At 37.6% G+C, this 21,577-nt stretch overlaps 2 protein-coding genes across 6 annotated transcripts in view; both read right to left on the bottom strand.

The window, feature by feature from the left end:
* Positions 1 to 1,532: 1,532 nt before the first annotated feature.
* Positions 1,533 to 2,480, bottom strand: LOC138392593 (olfactory receptor 1E2). Its single transcript, XM_069483470.1, has one exon. It carries the CDS (start codon positions 2,475 to 2,477, stop codon positions 1,533 to 1,535), a length of 945 nt encoding a protein of 314 aa, XP_069339571.1. The 5' UTR covers positions 2,478 to 2,480.
* A 5,904-nt stretch (positions 2,481 to 8,384) lies between these two features.
* SPATA22 (spermatogenesis associated 22) overlaps positions 8,385 to 21,577 on the bottom strand; it is a 29,786-nt gene continuing 16,593 nt past the window's right edge. For 3 of the 5 annotated variants that reach the window (XM_069483464.1, XM_069483465.1, XM_069483467.1), the window contains 2 exons: positions 11,685 to 11,782; positions 8,385 to 8,711 (listed from right to left, as the gene is read on the bottom strand). In XM_069483464.1, the coding sequence (XP_069339565.1) occupies positions 8,520 to 8,711; positions 11,685 to 11,782 (290 nt within the window). In that variant the 3' untranslated portion in view covers positions 8,385 to 8,519. The remainder of the gene's footprint in view (positions 8,712 to 11,684; positions 11,783 to 21,577) is intronic. The other 2 variants (XM_069483466.1, XM_069483468.1) reach the window with 2 other exon arrangements.

Raw genomic sequence — 21,577 nt, 5'->3', positions numbered from 1 at the left:
TCATTGCAAGGTTTCCTTCTGGGGGATGTGAGATTCCCTCCAGATCAGCATGGAAGGGTATTTTAAACCACAGGTCCAGTGCCAAGAATCATTTCACTTTACTGTTCACATAAAATAAGTTCCTTCTCTTCACTACCACATAAGAATCCCAGAAGATGTTAAGGGGATAGGTAGGGTCTAGAGAAGGAAAGAATTCACTAAATGAAACTACATTAATGCATACATAGTATATCTTAAGGTCAACAAAGGAATGTCCCGTCGCCATCCCCTGCCATATCTTTCTCTCTTATTTGATGTCACCTCCCTCACACATATGATAAGACCTTTGAAGGAGTAAGCATTTATATTCCAAGAAGGTCCTTAGAATTTTTATTGTGGGGTATCCAATGTAACCTTCTCTGAAGTCTTACTTTTCTCTCCCAAAGCTCCTACCTCAGAAAATACATATTCATAAATGTAGTCCCTGAGAGTGATGCCTCTTTCTGACTTTATGTTATTAGTACCTCAGTACAGCTCCAACCCAGAGCATTTCCTCCCTTGGTATTTATCCAGCCTTCAGCCCATTCATTCCCAATTTCTCTCCAGCCTCCCTGGAAGGGCTGCTTATAGAATAAGTTCTAATGTTCTATGGCACTGTAGGGTGACTATACTAAACAATAATTTATTATATTTTTTCAAATAACTAGAAGAGGAGATTTTGAATGTGCTGAACACTAAGAAATGATAAAGGTGTGAGGTGACAGATATGCTAATTTCCCTGATTTGATCATCACACACTGTATACGTGTATTGAAATGTCACACTGTACCCAATAAATATGCACAATTATTTCAATTTTTAAAAAACATTAAAATAACATAATTGAATGAATGAATGAGGTTCTTAAGCAGACTTTGGCTCCCTTTCCCATGCTTGAAGAAGTAACTTTTAGGGTCTCAGGTATGACTTAGCTCCTAGATAAAGACAAACTAAACTGTAGCAAAGAAAATAAAGTTCATTTAGGTTTAGGTCAGGTTAAAAAAAAGACAATGCAGACATAAAAATTAAGCAGAAGAAAAAAGGGTTTAAAAACAGAATGATGTGAACACTTGCTATGGAAGACATAATAATTTTTATTCAACAATAAAAAGTTTAGCAGGAGGAGCAGGGGACTGAGATGTTCTGGTCTTAGTCAGTATTGACATGGAAGGAACGAGTATCACTTAAAGCAGTGTTACACTTTTTAAAAAGAACACATGAAAAATTATCAGTTTAATAGCCTGACATAAATTTCAATTAAAATATTTTAAATTATACCTCGTCAGGGTCACCTGTGATTGACAAAGAAGAAAACCTTCCTACTAAGTTACTGAGAACCCCTTCCTAGTTCCACTATACACCTTTACCTCATCTGTTTTATTTGTTGAGCAACTATGTATTATTTCATTTAAGCACAAATCTCCATGTGAAGAAAAAAGGTCTGCAATAATATTCAAATATCAATGTCAATATACCTACTGGATAAAATTGCATAATAATCCCAAGTGTCACCATCACAGAAAGAAAAGAATTTTCCTTTTACAGATGAGTCTTCCCAGGGCTCCCTTCATGTCTCTGTTCCTCAGGCTATAGATGAAAGGGTTCAGCATGGGAGTCACCACAGTGTACATCATAGCCATGACAGTCTCCTTCAGAGTAGAATTATTAGCTGATGGGCATAAGTAGAGACCAATAACTGTCCCATAGAACAGTGACACCACAGAGAGATGGGAGCCACAGGTGGAGAAGGCCTTACGGATGCCCCTAGCAGAAGGGACCTTGACGATGGAGGAGACAATTTGTGCATAGGACACGATGATGAGTACAAATGGGATGACGAGAATGAGGCCTCCCATGATGAATATCACCAATTCATTAACTTGAGTGTCAGAGCAGGCCAGCTTCAGTAGAGCAGACATATCACAGAAAAAGTGAGGGATCACGTTGTCCGCACAGAAACACAGTCTGGCCATGAGCAGGGTGTGCAACATGGCGTGCAATGTGGTCAGCACCCAAGACAGCACCACCAGGGAGAGACAGAGCCTGGGGCTCATGATGGTGGTGTAGTGCAGGGGGAAACAGATGGCCACATAGCGGTCATAGGCCATGGCCACAAGAAGGAAGCTCTCCAGGTCTGCAAAAAACAGGAAAAAGTACATTTGGGCTAAGCAGGCCGTGTAGGGAATGGATGGGTCTTGTCTCTGCATGATCTGCAGCAATTTGGGCATTGTGACAGAGGAAAAGCAAAGATCAGAGAAGGACAAGTTGCTGAGAAACAAATACATGGGTGTGTGAAGGTGGCAGTCCAGTCGAATGAGGATTATGATGAGGAGGTTCCCCAGGACGGTGGTAAGATACATGGCCAGGAACAGGGCATAGAACAGGTTTTGGTGCTCTGGCTGGACAGGCAGGCCCAGGAGGAGGAACTCTGAGATGACAGTTTGGTTCCTTCCTGTCATGCTCTGTATTCAGTGTCTTTAAGAGAAAATAACTGGGTCCATTAAACCTAAATAAAAGTAAATGCATTTCTATGATACATGATCTGTTAGTTGTTCTGCACCAAATGATTTCACCATCATTATCCATGACAACAATCTCTATAATCAGAAATATGCATATACCACATTTTATCAATCCACTAATGAATTGATGAGCACTTGAGCTGATTCCACATCTTTGCAGTTGTGAATTATGCTGCAGTAAACATTCAAGTGCAGGTATCTTTTGGATAAAATGACTTATTTTCCTTTGGGTAGATATCCAGTAGTGGAATTCCTGGATTGAATGGTAGGTCTACTTTTAGTCTTTGAGGAATCTCCATACTGTTTTCCATAGAGGCTGCACTAATTTGCAGTCCCACCAATACTGTTTAAGCGTCAGTTTCTCCCTGCATCCACATCAGTGTCTATTGTTCTTGGACTTTTTAATAAAAGCCATTCTAACTGGGGCAAGGTGATATTTCATTGTGGTTTTAATTTGCATTTCCCTGATTAATAAAATGTGGTATGTGTACACTATTGAGTACTACTCAGCCATAAAAAAGATGAATTAATCTAGGTGGAACTGGATACCATTTTCCTAAGTGAAGTATCGCAAGAATGGAAAAACAACACACATACTATTAAATTGGAATTAACCAATGAGCACACAAGTGCACAGACAGAAGTAAAACTCAGTGGAGAGCATCCAGGAGGTAGGGGGAGGAGAGAAGGGTAATAAACCAACCTAACCCATTGTGTACCAAGAACACGATTTGGGTGATGGGCACACCTATAACCAGGACTAAAGCATTACAGAAATGATCCATGTAACCTAAAAAAATAAAATAAAGAAATATGCCACATCACTAACTCCAAGCCACTTTCAGACTTACTTTCTTCACTTCTCATTACATGTAACAATATTGATTCTCCCCTCCCTACCAAAGCACTCTCACCTATTAGCTTCTGTGTGATCACACTGGTTCTCCTAATACTTCCCTAGCCATTCATTCTCAGTAACTGTAATCAAGTTTCTTCCCTAACAGTATCTAGTATATTAGTGTTTCCTGGGGCTTTTTCCTAAACTCTATTCTCTTATATTATAATTCTATAGATACAGCCCTGAAAGAGTTCATCTATGCCTATGGCCTTGATTACAGTCTAAATCTTGTGGGTAAACCTCTCTATCACCTTCAGTACTGTATTACCAACTGCTTCCTGATTATCTCCCCATGGATCTATCACAACTGTCTTCAGCTCAACAGATCCCAAATAAAATTCATGACCTCTCCCTGCCTCTCTCCCAACCTACTCCTCCAGTCTCTCATATCTCAGTAAAAGGAATTCAGGCTCAAGTCAGAAACCTAAGAGTTTTCTTTCATTTATTCATTTCTCTCACCATCTACATCTAGTCTAATAAGTCTCAGATTCTGCCATTTCATTCTCTTTCTAATTCATCCACTGTTTATCTCAACTGCCACTGTCTGGACCAGACTGACATCCTATCTTGTCCGAACTATTGAACAGCCTCTTAATTCATCTCCCTGCTTCCAATCTCACTCTCCTTCAATCCCTTCACACTATGGTATTCTAAAATAAAACACTGATCATTTTCTGCTAAATCCTCATGGATTCTCATTGCTTTTAGGTAAAGGCAAAATTCCTTTCAACGACACAAATGATGTCTCATTACCTGACCCATGCCTACTTCCACAGCCTCATCTGGCCCACAGGACTCTTGCATCCCTCTCTCCCATAATGCTGGACTTAGAAGTCATAATTTCTTGCCTCCAGCCTCTAACACTTGATGATCCTCCTGCCTAACACCTTCTTCCCTCTTCCCCTTTTTCACCTTGCTTACCTCCAATTATCCTTCAGGTACATTACATGGCACTTGCTCTGCTAAACCTTCCCTGTTTCTGCATACCATGCTTCAAACAGTTTCCACAGCATCCTGTCCTCATCCAATAGCACTCAATAGCCTTGACTGCTAGGTGAAGATGACTTTCCTACCAGATTGTAAACTCCATACAGGAAAGGCCCTGATGCCTGTGTGACTGCAGCAAGGCCAGCACCTGGCATGGTATCTGGTTGTGACCAAAGTTCCATTAATATTTGCTGGCTGTCCTTCAGACTGAGACATAAATTCCTCAAATTTTAAATGCAGCAACTCCCACTAAAGTTACAATAACTATTCCAACTAAATTCTCCTGGAATAAGAACTCACTTGCTTTAACCATTTTGCATTAGCTTTTAACACTTTATTGCAAAATTCCTAGATGTATCTTCAGACTCATGGAAAATATTAGACCATCCAACCACACTCACTACCCTTTATCCTAAACAGACAATCCAGTATGTATGTCCATACAGTCAACTTGTTGCTTATGTTGAAATCCACATGATTCAGCGATAATGATATAAAAAAATAAAACTGATAGAGAGGTTTAGTAATTTGAGGAGAAAAGGAAGGAGTAATTTCTACCCTTGAGACCGCACTCTTGTCCCTTTTCCAGATATCCATACCCCAGAGCACCTCAGAGCTAAGAAAGCTGAAGAGGTGTGTTAAGGCATTTGGGAAGTTTCTTCCTTAAAAGACATAACTAAAACCAACTGCTGGAATTTTCACCTGGATGATGCTGTTTAATCTAGCTACATTAATAGTTTTTTTGCATTTGGACATCATGTGCTAAGTGTTGCAGTACAAAAATGCATAAAGTGAAGTTTTGTATGCCTGATTTCTCAGAATTTCGTTTCCCTAGGAAATGCATGGGACTTATTTATGGTATCAAGAATCTTATTAGGAATCACAAACCAGAGAGACACCACTTGAAGATGCTGCCATTGATGAGGGATTTAAGTTTCAGCTGCTCTCTTAATGATGACTCTTATCCTCTTTACCTGGTAAATCCATGTTTCTCAGACCAGATTGACCACAAGACTCACAAAGATCACTGCTTCTAAAATTTTAATTTACATACAAACCACCTGGTGGCCCTATTCAATGTTGATTTTGATTCAGTAGGCCCAGTGTGGGGCTTAATACTGTAGATTTTGAAAGTTCAAATTTTACATTTGGTGATGCCAATTCTGCTGTTTTGTGGACCACACTTTGAGCAGTAAGGACCTACAATGTCATTTTAAAATACAGATTATTGCACTTGCCCCCAGTAAATGTAATCAGAATCTCTGAAACGGTGCCTTAAGTAAGCACCTTAAGTAACTCAAATATATATCCAAGGATTAGGAACCTCTGTATCAAATGCCTACCTCACAGAGATGCTATTATGTTGAAATGATACAATCTTGTGAGAGTACATGGAATAGTAATATTAATGAACACTATCATTAGTAAAGAGTTTAAGTGGTGGACATTAATCAAAATATTTCTTGAATGTAGCAAAGTCTTTAGAGGCAGAGATGTGGAGAAAAGGTAAGTTATCATACCTGAAAAACTATCCTAGAAAACACCATACAACTGGGGAAACCCAGACCTTCATGTTGTAGGGACACTAAGGCACCAGCTCATTTACCCTCCTGCCCAACTTATCCAGTAGATCTGAAGGTAACTCCAAGGCCCAGACCTGAGATCCTGCTCCCCTTTATTCATTATAGGCATGTGAAGTAATAGCCTCTGTAGTCGTCACCTGTGTCTGAACCTGTCCTTCTCACACCTCCCCTTCTACCCATCTCTGGGCCTAGGGGGACTCTGCATCCCAGAGGAATTTAGATCCTGGAGGAACTTATTAAAGAAAAAGTAATTAACCAGGACCACTTTAGAACAAATTCTCTGAGAGTCCCACAGCAGTGACTGATTACAATCACTGATCACATCTGACTGTACTTTGGGGGATCATAAGGATGGAGAGAAGCTCATGGACAGATCCTTAATCATTGCCTGCTTAGGTAATGGACAGTAGTCCTGTGTGTCTGGAGGCTACATTTTGAGAGATGAAGAAGAACGGTTGCAGAAGCCATAAAAGTAAGCAGGGACCAGATTTTAAATGTTGTAAAGTATCTTGTGTATAATGGTTTAAGCTTTATCCTGTGGACAAGAAGCCATCAGTGGTCTTTGAACAGAGTACCACTAAGGAAAGACACATGCTTTAGAAAGACTTCTGGGTGGCAGAATCTCTCACTGCGACCTAACTACCTGTAAACAGGCCCTAGGAGAGAGAAAAACTGCAGTCAACAAGGATCAGACTTTTATGACTCAACCATAGCTGGTACACAGATAGGACAAGAGTAAGAGAAAAGATGAACTCTCCCAGATCATATTCAATTCTTTCTCAGGCCAAGGTAGAAATACAGATTTGCATCCCTCTGAGTTACTCCTATCTCCTTACCTCTCTAGGAAAACCTTAATAACACCCAGACACCATCATTATCCCTACCACCCTCCATATATGTCAGATTACTCCTACTGTCAGCACTTCCTTCCCCTGCAACTGATCACAAGATCATAATTGACATTTATAACTCCTCTTTCCACACCTATTCCATGTTCCCTTTTTCATCACTTCAGCTAGATTCAACTTTCATTCCTTATGAGTCTGAATCCTCAGTATTATTGCCTTTATTGGGTTGCTATAATAGATTTCCATTAACTTTTACTAAGTGATACCCAAAAGAATCTCCTGTATATCAACCACGATCTTTCCTGTGTAGAAAAGCACAATTTTACATTGTTACCTGGGATTGAATTACCTCAGGCAGCATAGTAACCCCCATTTTTGTCTATTGGTTCAGTGACATAAATAACCCAAAATTCCCAAACGGCAGTCTCATCTTTTAATAGAATGGAACTATTGGAGCATTCCTTCCTTGGGAGTTATATTAGACACTTCTTGTGCACCGCTTCAAATTCTTTCAGCCATTATCTCTTACTCCAGCCACAGCTGCGGTAACCAGTTCACACGGATTGCAATCAGTTTCATACAAATTCAGTCTGACCATATTACCTTGGGCCTGCTCCACTAGCTTCTTGTTCCTTCCATAGGGCTTCTCTGATTCCATGTAGTGGAATATCACAGAAAACCAGCTCAACACTCATACATAACACAACCTGAAGTGCAAAGGAGTTAATGCCCTATAGGTAGTTCAATCCTTAAATACAGGTGCTGGGAGCTGTTGGATACTCAAGAAGCCACCCTAGTATTGGGTCTCCCTTCTTTCCTATTCAACACCCCTCTATCCCTTACTTCTCCCCATGAAGTAAAATTCTCAAATAAAATACTTGCAAATAAGACTTTGTTTCAGTCTCTGCGTTGTGGGTAACCCAGGCTATCATAGAAAGTAAGATTGGTAAATCAGCGGAGCCCAAAACTGTGGGGGTGGGAAGCAAAAATTCTGTGAGTATGTTATTTGGTCTAATAATGAGAGAAGTCAGCACGGCTACCACCACTTGATTCCCAGACTCATAAATCATGGCTAAGGGAGAAACAGCACTATATATATGGGTTCCTGGTTCAAAACATATGACATGTTCTGTAGGAGAGTACACCACCCTTTCTGGTACTCCTAATTTTTGTTGCTTTGTGAACTGCTTGACCCCAGCACTTGTAATGCTGGTTGGCACAGAGTAGCTTCTCCTTAAATATTTGAAGTAATTCAATGAACTGCACGGACTAGCAGTTCCAGAACAATGCTTAATATCAAGACTGACAGCAGACACCCTTGTCTTGTTCCTTGTTGTGGGAACACGTCTAGTATTTCCCCCTGATGCTGGTTTGGGGGCTAACTCAGGTATATTATAAGCCCATATTAAAGAGGCATCTATCTATTTCTATTTTATTGAGTGTTTTTATCTTAAGTGGTTATGGAGTTTTAGCAAATGCATCATTTTAATAAAAATAGTAAAATTATTTTTCAAAAATTCTTTCCATGTTTAAAAGGATTTAAATAATTTTATTCAACAAGTGAAATACAGAAAAACAGTAGCTATAAAACTATGGAGATAATAAATTAAGCAACAACAGAAAATGCTATAATTTACACTATTTAAACCTCCTCTATTACTACTTAAGTTTCATTCATTACATTAGTATAATACCGCATCTCAACATCTACAATTTTAACAAATGCTTGGAAAGCTTTTTGTTCAGAAACAGATGCTGGTCTGACAGAAACACATTTGAAAATGTTCTTTTTCTGGTCATAGCTGCCAACACACCTATGCACTCGGCCTCTAATCAGTCTTGGAAGTTCACGATCCTGTTTTTCAAAAAATAAATATCAAAAGATTATTTATTGTGTCATCCGAACTTCAATTTTTTAAAACTAATAATATGATCAACTAAGTACATGTCACTCTAAAATTCTATAATTCCCTCACCTGAGTCAGGGCCCCATTGTTGACAAGACTATGGCAGACTAGGACAGATATATGGGTGCCCTATCACAGAGGAAAGATCCCCATTTGGATAGAGCTTCTTACAAGCTAGCAAGTTGCAGCTTCTTAAAAGACTAAATAAGACATTCCCAACGTAATGGCACAAGTATTTTTATCAGATTGCCAGAGCTCTACTTAAAGTAGATGGCACACTAGGTGATTCAAACCAACTCTCCAGCTGAGAAATAGAATAGCTGGGTGAAATATTTTGTTAAAAATCTTCTTGTAGGCATCAGAGAGATACCAAGACAGTGAGAAATTACAGAGACTCCATCTGGGAGAATATAGGAGTCCAGGATGGGGCCTGATTTGAGGAGTGCTTTCCCCCTGAGATATCTGTCAGTTACAGAAAAGCAACTGAAAGTGTAAGAAACTGAGCAGAGCTTTGGACAGACTCACAGAAGTGGGAAACAAAATATGGGGTCTGAGACCCCCAAGGAAAAGAGATTCTAGTCACCACCCTCACCCCAACCCGAGGCTAGGGTTGGGACCCAAAAGGGCTATGCCTTTAAGAGGACCAACAAACCATAAAAAGACCAGTAATCTCTAAATCCTCTCAATCATGAATAAAATTAAAGAATTCTGAAACTGCTTTCATTAAAAGGTCATAAAAAGCACTAATTATAAGGAGAAAGACTGATGACTGATAAAAGGACTATATTAAAATGAAGAACTTCTGTTTATCAAAAGTCTCCATTAACAGTGAGAAAGCAAACCACAAAGTATAAGCAAATATTTGCAATATACATAATGGACAAAGAACTTGTACCCAAAATAATTTAGAAAAATAACTCCTACACATCAATAAGAAAAAGAAAACTCAATAGAAAAAATAGCAAGAGGCCTGAACAGATTTTACAAAAAAAGATATCTAAATGGCCAATATATATGAAAAGGTACTCAATCTCATTATTCACCAGCAAATTGTAGAGAAATAAGATAACACTAAACTTATCCACCAGAATAACTGTAATAAAACAGACTGCCAATACCAAGTGTTGATGATAATGCAGAGAAACCAAACTCTCCACTACTGCTTGTGAGTATGTAAATTGACAGAACCCTTTGGAAAATTCTTTGGCAATAAGTACTGTATTAGAATATATATTGTCTATGATCCAGCAATTTTATTTCTAGGTATATCTCAAACATAAATGCATGCATATACATAAGAGACATATACAAGAATGTTCATAGGTCATTAGGCATAATAGCAAAAAACCTGGAAACAACCTAAATGCCCACCAACAGTAATATGGAAAACTAAATTGTGGTATATTCCTATAAGACAATATTATAAACACCAATATAAATGAGTGAACTATAGCCACATGCAACAACATAAATGAATCTTACATTTTGTCAAGTGAAGGAAACCAGATATTTAAAAAAGACATACCATATTATTCTATTCATGTAAAGTTCAAAAACAGGCAGAATTAATTGATGACATTAAAAGTCAGGATAGTGTTACTTTTAGGTAAAAGACAGGAGGTAGTGAATGGGAGGAGGCACAACGAGGTTTCAGGGATGATGGCAATGTTCTATTTCTTAGCCTGGGTAACATTCACTTTGTGATACTTCACAAAGCTGGCACAATTATGATTTTTGTACTTTTCTGTATATGTTATACTTCAATAACAAAGTTGTTTTAAAAAATTTAGACTTGAGGAAAAATAATAAGCATTCAAGATATTATAGAAGTTAACATGACAATTATTATTTCTGCATCACCTACTACATGTCATGTGCTGCATACTCATGTTTTATCATTTAATTTCCACACCAACCTTTCAAAGTAAGAATTTGTCTCCTCATTTTACAGATTGAAAAACCTGAAGTTCAGGTAGTTTAAACCGCTTACTTAGGTCATAAAGTTAACAAATGGTGAAATAAACATTAGACTCCAAGTCTGATTTCAAAATTGACGTCAATTTCAAAATTAAGGCCAAACACTTTCTCAAAGTATGTAGATCTTATAAAGTCTACAGCCTCCTTTGTGATCTCAGCCTTCTTTGTCACCAAGCCTCCTCTTCCTTACTTCCCAACCCACTCTCTGCCTTCCCTCACTTTCAGAACCACTACCCTTACCCCCATCACTTACTAGCTCTACACTGTGGTAATTATAAATTACTTGCAGTTCCCTGGACAAGTCAAGCTCTCTCTTAGCTTCATGTCTTTGCATATGCTATAATGAGCTGTGGCATGATCACAGCTCATTATAACCTTGAACTCCTGGGCTCAAATGATCCTCCCACCTCAGTCTCCCAAGTAGCTAGAACTACAGGTGTGTGCCACCATGCCCAGCTAATTTTTTTTCTAATTTTTGTAGAGATGGAGGTCTTGCTATGTTGCCCAGCCTGGTATTGAACTCCTGGCCTCAAGAGATTAATCCTCCCACTTCAGCCTCTCAAAGTACTGGGATTACAGGCACGAGCCACCACACTCAGCCCTATCTACTTCTGTTGCACCCTGCACATACCTACCTCTACTATCCCATTTACCATACCACAGTATAATGTTTATGTATCTATCTTTCTATATGAGATTATAAACTCTTTGGGGAAAAGAGCCATTTGCCACTTATATTCCACTTTATATCCTTGCATGCAACACTGTGCCTGGCATGTAGTAGGCTCTCCCTATTAGTTAAACAAATAAATAACTTTAGTATCAAAACTAAAAACAAAAAAAATACATTGAAAGTACTAAATTGTTAACAGAATTTCTAATGCAATGGAATTTTTATGTTTAGTTGGCACAGGCTTTGCAAATAATGCTTTAAAAATACTCACAATTTCATAAAATACACAAGGCAGAGTATTTTTCCCATCTCTCATAAGAAAAGTCTTTGAATGATATGGGCCAGGTGTAACAGCTGAATCGAGGACAGCTACAAAACATTGAAATAGAGGAAAAAAATCAATGTTGGTAAAATTCAACTAAAATTTAACAAAGAGAAGTTGATATTTAAATAACTTCTCACACTGACCTCTCATAATTATATTTATACAGTAATAAAGAAGACATTTTAAGAAGGAAAGATATTTCTGAAACAGTTTTACACTAAAGAAAACAAAATTTCTGGCCACCTCCAAGTAGAGATTACACAGGTTACATGTTAAGTTCATACAATTGACAATAGTTGCCCATCTAAAGCTTTTACCTTACAATGTGTTCTATAGCGTGGTTAAATCCCCAAATCAGTTTAAAACACTATAATAATAATAAAATACACACATATAACAAATAAACATCATAGTTTAATGAAAAAAAAAACATTGAATTAGAATCAGAAGTCATGCATTCTAGCTCCAGGATGTTCAACTTACTAATATTTTGTGACTATTAGCAAACTGAGTTTTTATTTTATTGTATATATTTCAGGTGTACAGCATGATGTTTTGATATGAAATCATTACTCATTACTACAGGTATGGGAATTAACATATCCATCACCTTCCATAATTATCTCTTTAGAGAGTGTGTCTGTGTGTGTATTTTTATTTCAGGAAATTATGGGGGTACAAACATTTTGGTTACATGTTACGACTTTGCCACATCACAACTGTGATTTGAGACGTGCCCTTTCCCCTGCTACAATGCTCACCGCGTCCATTAGTTGTGAGTTCACCCACTCCCAATCCCCCTACCCCCAAAGAATATTACTACTGTGTGAGCACCTTAGTGTTGATCGGTCAGTGCCAGTTTGATGGCGAGTATATGTGGTGCCTATTCTTCCATTCTTGTGATATCTCACTTCGGAGGATGGGCTCAAGCTCTATCCAGGAAAATATAAGAGTAGATCACCATCGTTTTTTATAATTGAGTAGTATTCCATTGTATACATATACCATATTTTATTAATCCACTCATGGATTGACAGGCGCTTGGGTTGTTTCCACATTCTTGCTATAGTGAATTGTGCTGCCATAAACATTCAAGTGCAGATGTCTTTATTATAGAATGACTTTTCTTTCTTTAGATAGATGCCTAATACTGCTATTGCTGGATCAAATGGTAGTTCTACTTGTAGCTCTTTGAGGCATCTCCAAATTCTTTTCCACAGAGGTTGCACTAATTTGCAGTCTCATTAGCAGTGTAAGAGTGTTCCTATCTCTCCACATCCTCACCAGCATTTGTTGCCTTGGGATTTTTTTATAAAGGCCAATCTTACTGGAGTTAGGTGATATCTCATTGTGGTTTTGATTTGCATTTCCCTAATGATTAGAGATGTTGAGCACTTTTTAATATGTTTGCTGGCCATTATTCTGTCTTCTTTTGAAAAGTTTCTGTTCATGTCCTTTGCCCATTTATTGATGGGCTTGTTTGCTTTTTTTCTTGTTGATTTTTTTGAGTTCTAGATAGATTCTTGTTATCAGCCTTTTATCGGATGTGTAGAGAGCAAATATTTTCTCCCATTCTGTAGGTTGTCTATTCGCTCTAATGATAGTTTCCTTGGCTGTACAAAAGCTTTTTAATTTGATCAGGTCCCATTTATTTATTTTTGTAACTGCTATGATTGCTTTGGGCATCTTCCTCATAAATTCTTTGCCTAGGCCAAGAATACCTACAATCTACCTCTACATAACTACAAGTTTGTACTCTTTGGCATACAGATTCCCATTTCCTATCCCTTGAGCAAACTGTTTAATTTCTTTCAAATCTGTTCCTTCAGAAATTTTTGAAATGTCAGATTTGGAATTCAAGATATGGATTGCAAGTAAGCTCAAAGGGATTGATGAGAAAAATCAAAAACCAACAAAAAGAAACCAAAAAGATAATTTAGCACATGAATGAAAAATTCACTAAAGAGATAGGAAAAAAAAAAAAAAAACAGACCTCCTGGAAATGAAATAGTCATTTAGGGAATTTAAAAATACAGTGGAAATTTTTAACAACAGACTAGACCAAGCAGGAGAAAGAATTTCAGAGCTTGAAGACAAAGGCTTTCAAATTAACCCACACAGTCAAAAATAAAGACATCTCCGAGAACAATGGGATTATGTAAAATGCCCAAACTTATAAGAATCACAGGTATCCCTGAGGGAGAAGAAGAAAAAGCAAAAAGCATGGAAATTTGAGGGAATAAGGGAAAACTCCCTGGTCTTGCTAGAGATTTAGACATCCAGATACAAGAAGGTCAATGGACGCCTTGGAGATTTATTGCAAACAGGAGATCACCAAGGCACATAATCGTCAGTTTGGCCAAAATCAAAGTGAAACAGAAAATCCTACTAGCTTCAAGATGAAAGCATCAAGTAGCTTACAAAGGAAACCCACCAGAATAACAGTAGATTCTCAGTAGAAACCTTACAAGCAAGAAGGGACCAGGGTCCCACCTTTAATCTTCTTAAACAGAATAACGTCAGCCAAGAATTTTGTATCCTGTAAAACTAAGTTTCATAAATGAAGAAGAAATAATATCTTTCCCAGACAAGCAAACACTAAGGAAATTTGACATCACTAGACCTGCCCTACAGGAAATGCTAAAAAGAGCTCTAAACACCCCAAAGAACAGTCGATACACACCGGTGTAAAAACACTCAAAAGTAAAAACTCACAACTCTTATAAAAACAGTAACACAAGGGAGAACAGAAAGCAAAGAGGTAACAATCAACATGATGACTAGAATAGTATGTCACTTATCAATGTTAACATTGAATATAAATGGTCTAAATGCCCCACTAAAAAAAATACAGATTGACAGAATGAATTAAAAAACACAACCAAAATATCTGCTGTCTTTAAGAAACCCATTTAACTCATAAAAAGTAGCACAGATTCAAGGTAAAGGGGTGGGAAAAAATATTTCATGCAAATGGAAACCAAAAACAAGCAGGAATGGCTATTCTTATATAACATAAAACAGACTTTAAATCAACAACAGTAAAAAAAGACAAAGACAGTCATTACATAATAATAAAGGGATCAATTCCATAACATAAAACAATCCTAAATATATATGCACCTAACACCAGGGCTCCCAGATACATAAAACAAATACTACTAGACCTAAGAAATGAAATAAACAGCAACATAATAATAGTGGGGGACTTCAATACTCCACTGAGAGAACTACACAGATCACTGAGGCAGAAAAATCAACAAAGAAACATTGCACTTAAACAGGACTCTAGAACAAGTGGACCTAACAGACATTTATAGAACATTCTACCCAAAAACTGCAGAATATACATTCTTCTCATTAACACATGGAACATTTTCCAAGATAGACCATATTTTAGGTCACAAAACAAGTCTTGCCAAATTAAAATCATACCATGTATCTTCTCAGACCACAGTGAAATAAAACAAGAAATCAATTCCCAGAGGAACTCTCAAACCTACACTAATAGATGAAAATTAACCCGCTGGTGAATGATCTTTGGATCAATGATGAAAGCAAAGGCCGGTGCAGTGGCTCACGCCTGTAATCCTAGCACTCTGGGAGGCCGAGGTGGATGGATCGCTCAAGCTCAGGAGTTCGAGACCAGCCTGAGCAAGAGTGAGACCCTGTCTCTACTAAAAATAGAAAGGAATGATTTGGACAACTAAAAATATATAGAAAAAATTAGCCGGGCATGGTGGCGCATGCCTGTAGTCCCAGCTACTCGGGAGGCTGAGGTAGAAGGATTGCTTGAGCCCAGGAGTTTGAGGTTGCTGTGAGCTAGGAGGACGCCACAGCACTCACTCTAGCCCAGGCAACAGAGCGAGACTCTGTTTCAAAAAAAAAAAAATACTTTGGAATATACTTAACCAAGGAGAAAGACCTCTACAAGGAGAACTACCAAAACATTGAAATCATAGATGACACAGAAAAATGGAAAAGCATTCCATGTTCATGAATTGGAAGAATCAATACTGTTAAAATGTTTATACTGCCCAAAGTACTCTACAGATTCAATGCAATTCCCTTCAAAATATGAACATCATTTTTCCCAAAATTAGAGAAAATCAACTCTAAAATTCATGTGGAACCAAAAAAGAGCATGACTAGCCAAAGCAATCCTAAGCAAAAAAAAAAAAAAAACAGATCTTGAGGCATCACATTGGCTGACTTCAAATAATACTACAAGACTATAGTAACTGAAACAGCATAGTACTGGTATCACATAGACCAATGGAACAGAAAAGAGAACCCAGAAATAAAGCCAAATACCTACAACTAACTGATCTTAGACAAATCAGACAAAAGCATACACTGGGGAAAGAACACCCTGTTTAATAAATGGTGTGGGAAAATTGGACAACCTCATGTAGAAGAATGAAACTGGGTCCCTAATTCTCGCCGTATATAAAAATTAAGTCAAGATGGATTAAAGACTTAAATGTAAGACCTGAAACCATAAAAATATTAAAAGAAAACCTAAGGAAAACTATCCTTGACAATTGGCCTAGATAAATAATTTATGACTAAGACCCCCAAAGTAAAAACAACAAAAACAAATAAATGGGACTTAATTAAACTAAAAAGCTTCCGCTAGACAGCCTTTGGGAGAAAATACTTGCAAGCTATACATCTGACAAAAGCCTAATATCCCAAATCTATAAGAAACTCAAACAAATCCGCAAGAAAAATACAAACAACTCCATTAAAAAGTGGGCAAAAGACATGAAGAGACATTTTTTCAAAAGAAGAAAAATAAATGGCCAATAAACACATGAAAAAATGTTCAACATCACTAATCATTCGAGAAATTCAAACTAAAACCACGATGAGATACTCCCTTACCCCTGTCAGAATGGTCATTAATAAAAAGTCAAAAAACAATAGATGCTGGCACAGATGCAGTGAAAAGGGAATGTTTATACACTTTTGGTGGGACTATAAATTAGTGCAACCTCTACGTAAAACTGTATGGAGATTTCTCAAAGAACTAAAGTAGATCTACCATTTGATCCTGTAATCACAGTGGATTTTGAAAGGAACTGGGGATCTACCCAAAGGAAGAGAAGTCATTTTATGAAAAAGACACCAGTGCTGTTTTTCTCACAACACAATTCACAATTGCAAAGACATGAAACCAACCTAAGTGCCCACCAAGTGGTGAGTGTATAAAGAAAGTGTGGTATACATATATACCAAAGAATACTACTCAGCCATCAGTCTTTTGCAGTAACTTGGATAGAACTGGAGGCCATTATTCTAAGTGAAGTAACCCAGGAACAACAACAAAAATTCTGCTTATATGTTCTCACTTATGAGCAGGAGCTAAGCAATGAGTATGTATGGTTATACAGAGTAACTTTATGGACACTGGAGACTCAGAAGGAGGAGAGTGGGAGGCACTTCTTTTGAGTATCTGATATAATAATAAATCACCAAATGACAACATTATTCATTTCTTTAATAACCATCTACTGAGTTCTGGTAGTAGACATTTGTTTCTTGAGGCCAGCCTCCATTTCCCCCCAAAAAGACCCAGATTAACCTCTCTTATTCTATTCTTAGCCATATGATGTAGGCAGGATTTGTCCTCAACCCCAGATCCAGGAGTGAGCCATGACTGACCTAATCTAATCAGCATATTTCATTATTCAACTACATGGTTCAGGGTTTCAGTGATGGGCATGTTACCCAGTCAGAAATGATGATATGCAAAGATTCATTTGTTAGTTTCTGGGAGAGAGCAAACAGAAGAACCTTATCTAAGAACGTGACCATCTGGTATAAGAATGCATAGTCTGGAGAATTTTTATAACCAACTTACTCCTACCATAAGGGAAGAGTCAGAAGCTGCCAGAGAGACCACAGTGTGGAGACTTAGGATGAAGCCAACACTGTGACAGGACAGAATATGGAGAGAAACCACTGTGCTATCTTTTGAGCTGGATCAAGCTTTGCCTGAAGTCAGAAACCTAGCAACTTTTCAGTTCTGTGAATAATTCCCTATTATTTAAATAGCTAAAGTTGATTTTTTTTTTTGTCATTTGCAACTGAAAGGGACCTCCTATATACCAGGTATTGTTCTGGGCACTAAAGTTGAATAAAATTAAGTCTCTACCTTTGATAAGTTTAGAGTCTAAGAACTCAGGAATATTATAGCACTAAGAAAGCTAACCATCACATATAAAAGCATGACTCTCTTCATCTCTTGATAATAATGTCTACTGCTGTTTATATTGGGTATTGTGATATTTTATTTTATTTTATTTTATTTTTATTTCAGCATAATATGGGGGTACAAAAGTTTAGGTTATGTATATTGCCCATATTCCCCACTCCCCCGAGTCAGAGCTTCAAGCGTGCCCATTCCCCAGACAGTGCACATGGCATGGTATTGTGATATTTTAAAGAGCATTCTTCTGGAGTTACCCTATAGAAGTCATCAAAGAGAGCCTGGGGAAATGGATGGAACTAGCACCTCTTGTAATGGGCTCAGGCTATTTGTTACATTCCTACTCTAAAAATGAGGCCAAATCCAGGAGCATCCTTCATAAAGGAAAAAGCAATTTAGTGAGAAGTGCAACAGGGTGTAAGATCTTTGAAACAAGAAGATGTTCTACTTCTGACATAGACATAAACATCCTTGGGGGCCATTATTCTGTCTACTACAGCTCTGACAGAAAACTGATATGAAATAGAATATTATATGCTATTGCAATTATAAGGCTACTGATAAGTGAATAAAATAACAGTTAGGTCAAGCTTCAACACAGAGTAGAAATGGACATACCAATCAGGTAAGAAATACACTTCAGGCAAAATGAGCAGAAGAGGGCCGGGCACAGTGGCTCACACCTGTAATCCCAGCACTCTGAGAGGCTGAGGCAGGTGGATTGTTTGAACTCAGGAGTTTGAGACCAGCCTGAGCAAGAGCGAGACCCCGTCTCTACTAAAAATAGAAAGAAATTATATGGATACCTAAAAATATATATATAGAAAACATTACCCGGGAATGGTGGCACATGCCTGTAGTCCCAGCTACTCAGGAGGCTGATGCAGGAGGATTGCTTGAGCCCAGGAGTTTGAGGTTGCTGTGAGCTAGGCTGACGCCATGGCACTCTAGCCTGGGCAACAGAGTGAGACTCTGTCTCAAAAAAAAAAAAAAAAAAAAAAAAAATTAGCAGAAGAATATCCGGAGAGTAAGTAAATGAGACTTCCAGAGTCCACAGGCATAGAAACCTCCAAAAAGCCAAAAATGAAAACAAATCCAGATTATTAAAAATAATAATAATAATAATAGTATTCTTTCCAGGGCACAGAAATAGCTATCACAAACAAGGCCCAGGAAACAAACAAAGAATCTATGGAAAATTGTTGCATGGAAATATAATGCAAGTCAAGGGCCAGAAGTGATAATTCAAGGGCCCACATAATCAGAAAAGATTATAAAGCAGAATCCTTTGGCATTAAAGATGGAGAGGCCATGTAAGAAGGAATGTGGGTGACATTAAAAAGATGAGAGAGTACCCCAGCCAAAAGCCAGAAAGGAAACAAGGACTTCAGCTATACAGTTACAAGGAACTGGATTCTGCCAACAACCTGAATGAGTTTGGAAGTGGATTCTTTCCCAGAGCCTCCAGTTAAGAACACAGCCCAGGCAACGCCTTGATTTTGGCCTTATGATACCCTGAGGAGAGAATCGAGTCAAGCCCACACAGACTTCTGACTTCCAGAAGTTGGAATTAAGAAAAGGGTGTTGTTCTCAGCCACTAAGTTTCCAATGATTTGTTATTCAGCAATAGAAAATGTGCTTTAGTCAAATCCTGCATCTCTACTGAATCCAGTACCACTTCATATAACAATGGTTTGTCCTTAATGGTGACGAGGTAAACTGGAATAATTTTTAGATGAAAGTTAAATGCATAAAATGAGTACACTGATATAAGTCTATATATCTACATACACACATTTATATTTATATGTATTTCTATTTATATATAAATACATAAATAACAAGACAAAAGAAAAAAGGAGGAGGAGGCTACATCAGTTTCCTATTGCTGCTGTAACAAATTACTGCAAACTTAGTGGCTGGCTTAAAACAACAAAAAAGTATATTATCTTCTAGTTCTGGAGGTCAGAAGTCTATAGTGAGTCAGTAAGGCTGTGTTCTTTTTGGAGACTCTAGAGTATAATCTACTTCCTTGACTTTTCCAGCTTCTAGAAGATGCCTGCATTCTTTGGCTCATGGCCCCTTTCTCCATCTTCAAAGCAGCAAGGTAGCATCTTTCAATCTCTCTCTGACTCTGACCTTCCTGCTTCCCTTTTATAAGGACCCTTCTGATTATATTGAGCCCACCCAGACAATCCAAGATAATATTCCCATTTAAAGATCCTTAATTTCACCAGATCTGCAAACTCCGTTTTGCCATGTAAGGTAACATTCACAGGTTTTGGTGTAAGACATAGACATGTTTGGGTGCCATTATTCTGTCTACCACAGGGACTATTATTAAAACTGCAGTTTGTTGAATATCCTTCAGGGAGCAGAAAAATAAGACTATTTTATTTGGGAGGAAAAGGACTAATCAGGGATAGAAGTTAAAGCAATGAAGTGATAGATCATTCAAAAAATTAAATTCAATTGGGATTCTGAATTTTATCTTGGTAGAGAAGGACTTTAGTGTAAAACTGGTGAAATCTGAGTAAAATTTGTAGTTTTGTTAGTGTCATTCTACCAATGTTAACTTCTTAGTTTTGATAATTATATGATGGTTATATATAACATTAAAATTAGAAGTTGTTGAATAAAGAGTATCTGGAAATTTTCACTGCTATTTTTGCAACTTCTTTGTGAGCCTAATTATGTCAATAAACGTTAAAAAAAATTAAATTCAAGGTATTCTTTGGACAGGTGTGTGTGTGTGGGGGGGTGTAGTGTGTGTGTTTTCGGATTTCTTTTTATTTCCACTGACTTTAAACTGGAGAAACACAAAGAAGATGAGAGATGAGGTTATATTACAAAAGAGCAGACCCTAACAATGCAGCATAGGGAATGTAAAGCTAGTGAGGGGACAAGTTAAATAAAAAGACAATCAGCAAGAAATAGTCAACAAATGTTACCAAGTGATGCCTAAAATCCAATTTAAGTATGTTGTCTATTCTATAATCCTCCTATACTCCCATCCTCCATATACCAAAACTTTATAACTGTTTTAACCACTAACAAATTAGCATTGGTGTTGCATTAGCACTGTTTTGGGGAAGTAGTGAGGAAATAAATCTGTGTTAGGGATAGAATTAAGTCTGATCTAAAACTGCATGGAGAAATGGTGATAAGAGGTGATTAAGGAGAAGATGGGAGCAGGGAGTAAGAAAAAAAATGACAAACTTGAAGAAATAGAAACTTCCCTGGAACTTTCAGAAATATTAGGATAGGGGCTGAATTTTCTTCAGCTAGTGTGAGACAAGTTTTATATTATTTTATATGGATATTAGAGGAAACGATGGCCTCAAATATGGACTAAGTTTGGGTTTCATAAGGAAAACTGAAGTAACCAGAAATGCTTAATCTAGAAACAAGAAAGCCTCATAGAGGTCACAATATCTGAAGTGTTGTGACGTTAAGGAAAGATTAGATTTCTCTGAGGTCTCATGTAAGGTAGAACATTTTGCTTGATCTGAAACTTCAACAACACACTTTTTTGTGGTGTTAATCCATATGTTTGATAAACATTTCATAGGGATATGGTAGAAGAGATTCAAGCATCAAATGTGTGGTTTAATTACATAACCTT

This window comes from Eulemur rufifrons, chromosome 9 (assembly GCF_041146395.1).
Source record: "Eulemur rufifrons isolate Redbay chromosome 9, OSU_ERuf_1, whole genome shotgun sequence".
Taxonomy (NCBI): Eukaryota; Metazoa; Chordata; class Mammalia; order Primates; family Lemuridae; genus Eulemur; species Eulemur rufifrons.
Note: the sequence above shows the minus strand (reverse complement) of the source record. Positions and strands in the feature narration are given on the sequence as shown.

Bases quoted from the DNA above. Each gene is read 5' to 3' on its own strand.
- LOC138392593 (XM_069483470.1), bottom strand. From the start codon at position 2,477: ATGACAGGAAGGAACCAAACTGTCATCTCAGAGTTCCTCCTCCTGGGC.